We start from the raw sequence: 5,633 nt of genomic DNA on the forward strand, positions 1-5,633 counted from the left end.
CATAGGTGTGGTAACATAGTTGCCTTCATTTATTACTTTGTAGACTCATTATGCATTGGAAACCGCTATGTGATGGTAACATATTATGTTACTCTATTTGCCTCTCTCCTCATTAACTACTTGCCACATCATCATTTTTACTTATGTGGCATCTATGTTACTACCTATGTTAGAGCATGCTTGGATACGTTTTAGTCCCATGACTAAAAGTAGTGGGACTAAAACTTGCTAGTCTCATCCATGCTTGGATCCAAGTACTAAAGAGACTAAAATCTAGTTATTGAGCATTTATTATCCTCCAAACCCTCCAATCCAGAACTAAGGAGAGGAATTAAATAAGGAGAGAAAGAGCTAATACATATTTTAGTAGGTTTTCCATGACTAAAAGATTTTAGCCTCAAGACTAGTTCTAGCCTCTCTTTAGTCAGGGGTGCTTGGAACTTTAGCCTCTAAAAGAAACTATTTTTAGTCAGACTAAAAATAGTGCCTTGTATCCAAGCACCCTCTTACTCCCACTATGACCAGCCTTAGCGCCTCAGCTCGATCGGTTGAGTGTCCTGTGCTGCATGCACTGCACCGGTATCGTGCCCATGGGGGCTGGCCGGCGCGCGCATTAACCCGCTACCTCCTCAACCAGCCTGCCGCCATTAATCTCCCCCTCCATCCTCTTCCCTGCTCCATTGATCTCCTCGTATAAATCCCCGCGCCCCGCGCCGCGAACTCCCACACACCAGAGCTAGCCAGCACCCACCTCGCAGAGCCGTGGCAGCCTCGGCAAGCCCTCTAGCTTCCATAGCTGGCTAGCGAGCTCACAAGAATCGGTGGTCTGTCTGGAGAACCGTGGTAGCTCGGGGTTCCATTCGCGAGGTACGTGCGAGCCAGCGTCCTTGTGGAGGTAGAGAGACCGGCGGTCCGATCGCCATGGACAGGGATCTGTTCCGGACGGTGAAGCAGGGGACGCGGAACCAGGCCAGGCTCCTGTACCACCGCCTGGTGTGCCGCCTGCCGCACCTCCTCGCCGTCACGCTGCTCCTCGTCGTGGCCCCGCGGCTGGTGTCCACGCTGTCCCTCGCCGCGCTCTGGAGCGAGGCGCGCGCCAACGCGGCCGTGCTGTTGGCCGCGTGCGCGGGCTGCGCCGCCGCGGCGTACGCCTACGCCATGTCGCGGCCGCGGCCCGTGTACCTGGTGGACCTGGCCGGGTACAAGCCCGGGCCGGCGCACGAGGCGACGCGCGCGCAGGCCATCCGCCAGTTCGGGCTGGCCGGCGGGTTCGACGACGAGAGCATGTCGTTCCAGAAGCGGATGATGGAGCGGTCGGGGCTCGGCGAGGCCACGCACTTCCCGGCGTCGCTGATGAGCATCCCCGTGGACATGTGCCTCCAGACGGCGAGGGACGAGTCGGAGGCCGTCGTATTCGGCGTCGTGGACGAGCTGCTGGCCAAGACCGGCGTGCGCGCGGAGGACATCGGCGTCGTCATCGCCAACTCCAGCCTCTACAGCCCCACGCCGTCCTTCGTGTCGCTGATCGTGAACCGGTACCGCCTCCGCCACGACGTCGTCAGCCACAACCTCAGCGGCATGGGCTGCAGCGCCGGCATCATCGCCATCGACCTCGCCAAGCACCTCCTTCAGGTATCCATGCATACATCTACATCACTCTCCCTCCGTTCGTCCACGCGAATTAGTCACCTTGTTAACTTGATGCAAAGCATGCACCACCCTGCCCATGCACGCACGGAAGACATGGGCATCCATCGTGCGACCCATGCATGCACAGCATGGCCTAGTACTCTAGTGTCCATGTGGACGGGCAAGGGAATATCTGCGACATGCACTAATTGGTTAAGCTAGAATTAGACGTCGCATCACGCAGGTCGTTAACATCAACATAGGAGTACTATGACAGGACTAGCATGATAGAGAACAAAACCATGTCAGTCTGATTTTTCAAGTAGGTGTATAGGAATATGAATAAGATGGCAGGTCCAGCTGGTTCTTCCAACATTAAACTATCCTTCATTTCTAGTCAACGTATTTATAAAAGCCTTTTTAACATTATTTTTGCCTTTATATTTATATGATAAATTAATCCGCCCTTATATTTCATCATGTATGCAGTTTTTTTGTTGCTGAGTGTGGGTTTGTTGATTAGCTAATTGCTCATGCCGAACGGTATCATATACGACAGTTCGAGAGAGGCAGGAGAAAAAAGCACATTAACCGTGATTACCTTTAGCATGCATGACTGATTATGAAAATTACAACGAGAGTTAGCATGCATGTAAGTTGCGTGAATCCTTTTTAAAGCGATCTTGGTGTGTGGCAATGGGTATAGCTTATCTTTTGCGCACATATACGTAGTGAAGTTATGAGCCAACACACATGGGGCCATTTTTTAACTTCCGTCCTTTCCAGTGATGTACAAAAATTTCACATCAAATGTTTTTAATGTTCCATTCTCAAGCCTAAACAGATCATGAGTAATCTATTTCTAATATATGGTTCAAGATGACTAAAGATGCATTGCTATGCATACTTTCTCATAATAAACAACGAGGGAATGGTTTATCTTGACAGTGGCAAAGGGGAAATAAGATCATCGACTTTGTTTTTTTCCATTATGTCATGCCGTAGATATATTATAAGAAAACCCCGTCTTATTTTACATCCTCGTTGTAGCGACCACTTGGTAGCGTAGGAAGATTTGTTAGGAAACACGATAATTTTATTCTTCAAGGACCTACCATGATGTCTGGCAATCGACCCCCCTAGCAGTCACAATGAAGGCTACCCATGCTAATCGAACAACCGTAATCAAGTCCTAGATCAGAAAACGGCGCCATAAATCTCATGACTATTCAATTTTGAATAGTTCAAATCGACTGGCGATGGGCCATCCTTACGTAAAGGATGGCCCCGTAAACATAGGATGGTCCCATCAAGCTACAGACACCCCTTGATCCGGGACAACCCCCTTTAGAATGTTACTCTCGAGATCGGCCCATCTCAAGGTGCAATAGCTAACTTATGCTTCATTTCATGTAAAAAAAACTTATCTTTCGTTTACGATTGTAATACAAGTATATTGTGTTTTAACTTGTTTATTATAGTCTCCTGCCTATAAAATAGGCATGTCATAGCAAAAAAAAAAGATAAAATTGGCATGAAACTAGAAAAAAACATCTGTTAAGTAAACAATAACAATAAATAAAATAGTCAAAAGCTGGTTCGACATCAGTGCCAAACACAGTCCTTTTTGTGGGGCCAGCTTAAGAGCTCGCGCTAACAAAATTCACCGAAACGAGCAGTGCTACGTTGCGGCCGATGCATGGACGACACCGGCTAATAATCGTTAGATTAAATTCCTCCGTACCTAAGCAACGTCAGATCCCACCATCGTCCAGCTGCCGTGCATAAAAAATGCCTGTGCAAGCTTTGCCTCGCGCACGGCTCTGAGCTAAGTCTGACCGCGTAAATAAACTTGACTAATTATTCCAGCTTTAATTATCTGCAACGGAGGACGGTCAGCCACCCATACATACATATAGGACCCCCCGTGACCGTTGGGTGTCGATTACTGCCATCATAATGTGTGCACGCCAGTCTCTGCCGGGTGGGTACTGGTGTACTGTTCACTGCCCCCTGCTGGCCATGGTTGGGTCACATCGCATCGTGTTCTCCGTTTCAGAATATTTTTGGACCACGCACTGGCGCAGCATGGCATCTGCGACGACGGAAGCGGTAAAAAAGTCTGGCATCAATTGGTAATTGGTACTAGAATACGGAGAGAACGCAGTAGTACCAGTAGGGGAAGAAGAATCCGCACGTACCAGCAGTAGTAGCTATCGGCATGACTCGGAATCAAGGCCCGCCAAAATGGTCCTCCTCCTCCTCCTTCAGAGCATGCCCGCCAAAATCTGGGAGCATCCTACGCCAGGAAATCGATCTGTGCGCACAGTGGTGCACATGCACCTATGATTTTCTATGTTGCTCCTCTACCATTAGTGGCAATAGCTGTAGTAAATTGGGTTGGTTGGTTAATTCATCGACGTGGCGTGCGTGCTGCTGCAGGTGCACCCGGACACGTACGCGCTGGTGGTGAGCACGGAGAACATCACGCTCAACGCCTACCTCGGCAACAACCGCCCCATGCTGGTCACCAACACGCTCTTCCGGGTGGGCGGCGCGGCGGTGCTGCTCTCCAACCGCCGCCAGGAGCGGGCGCGCGCCAAGTACCAGCTCATCCACACCGTGCGCACGCACCGGGGCGCCAGTGACCGGAGCTACGGCTGCGTGACGCAGGAGGAAGACGACGCCGGCCATGTCGGCGTCTCGCTCTCCAAGGAGCTCATGTCCGTGGCCGGCGAGGCGCTGCGCACCAACATCACCACGCTGGGGCCGCTCGTGCTCCCGCTTTCCGAGCAGCTCCGCTTCCTCGCCACCGTCGTGCTCAAGCGCGTCTTCCGCGCCGAAGTCAAGCCGCACATCCCGGACTTCACGCTCGCGCTCGACCACTTCTGCATCCACGCCGGCGGGCGCGGGGTGCTGGACGAGCTGGAGCGCAGCCTCAAGCTCAGCGCCTGGCACATGGAGCCGTCCCGGATGACGCTCTACCGCTTCGGCAACACCTCCAGCAGCTCGCTCTGGTACGAGCTCGCCTACTGCGAGGCCAAGGGCAGGATCAAGAAGGGCGACCGGGTGTGGCAGATCGCCTTCGGCTCCGGCTTCAAGTGCAACAGCGCCGTCTGGAAGGCGCTCAGGGCGGTCGACGCCGTCGCCGTCGGGGACGCCGGCAGCCCCTGGGCGCAGGACGTCGACGTGCTGCCGGTGCACGTGCCCAAGGTGGTGCCCATCGACGACGACGAGGCGTCATACAAGACGGCCGCCGCCTAGTTTCTTTCTGATCCTCGAAGAATCGAAGCGTGCGTGCACCTGTGATCGTCTCTAGCTTGTGTCGCTGCTGGCCGGGCCTACTATATACCGAAGGGCAATTCTTCTTATACTACCGTGTAAATCGATATGAACCGATGAATGAACTCGAGAATTAATATTCCTTCACATGCGTCGCTGAATCATACTGTGGTTAGCAGGCATGCATTGTGGTAAAATCAGGACATTCTGCTGTACATGAATTGAAAACGAACAGAAGTAATTATGCAGTTACGATAATTAGCATTGGAAAATAAGTAAATCAACAAGCCGACCTTAGCTCAGTTAGTAGAGCGGAGGACTGTAGTCGTTGCAGATAAATCCTTAGGTCACTGGTTTGAATCCGGTAGGTCGGATCTTTTTTTTCTTTTCATCTATATTTTGAAAAACAATTAGCAATTTCTATTTTTTGCTCTTGAGATGAATCAGTGCCAGAAACCCACATTTTATACGAACATTGAGAAAGGAAAGGAGATTTTGCAACCTATATAAGTCAACTGAGGCAACTCATTTTTTTTTCGTCTATATTTTGAAAAACAATAAGCAATTTCTATTTTTTGCTCTTGAGATGAATCAGTGCCAGAAACCCACATTTTATACGAACATTGAGAAAGGAAAGGAGATTTTGCAACCTATATAAGTCAACTGAGGCAACACATTTTTTTCTTTTCGTCTATATTTTGAAAAAAATAAGCAATTTTTAT

At 50.5% G+C, this 5,633-nt stretch overlaps 1 protein-coding gene and 1 non-coding gene across 2 annotated transcripts; both read left to right on the forward strand.

Annotated features, from left to right (window-relative positions):
* The first annotated feature begins 593 nt into the window (after window positions 1-593).
* On the forward strand, window positions 594-5,111 carry LOC119291499 (probable 3-ketoacyl-CoA synthase 20). The gene is made up of 2 exons (XM_037570261.1): window positions 594-1,632; window positions 4,072-5,111. Exons 1-2 carry the CDS (start codon window positions 922-924, stop codon window positions 4,891-4,893), a joined length of 1,533 nt encoding a protein of 510 aa, XP_037426158.1. The 5' UTR covers window positions 594-921; the 3' UTR covers window positions 4,894-5,111.
* Window positions 5,112-5,199: 88 nt separating this feature from the next.
* TRNAY-GUA lies at window positions 5,200-5,285 on the forward strand. Its single transcript is given in 2 exon segments — window positions 5,200-5,236; window positions 5,250-5,285. It is a non-coding gene; the product is annotated as a tRNA-Tyr (tRNA).
* The last annotated feature ends 348 nt before the right edge of the window (window positions 5,286-5,633 follow it).

Source organism: Triticum dicoccoides, chromosome 4B, assembly GCF_002162155.2.
Source record: "Triticum dicoccoides isolate Atlit2015 ecotype Zavitan chromosome 4B, WEW_v2.0, whole genome shotgun sequence".
Classification (NCBI taxonomy): Eukaryota; Viridiplantae; Streptophyta; class Magnoliopsida; order Poales; family Poaceae; genus Triticum; species Triticum dicoccoides.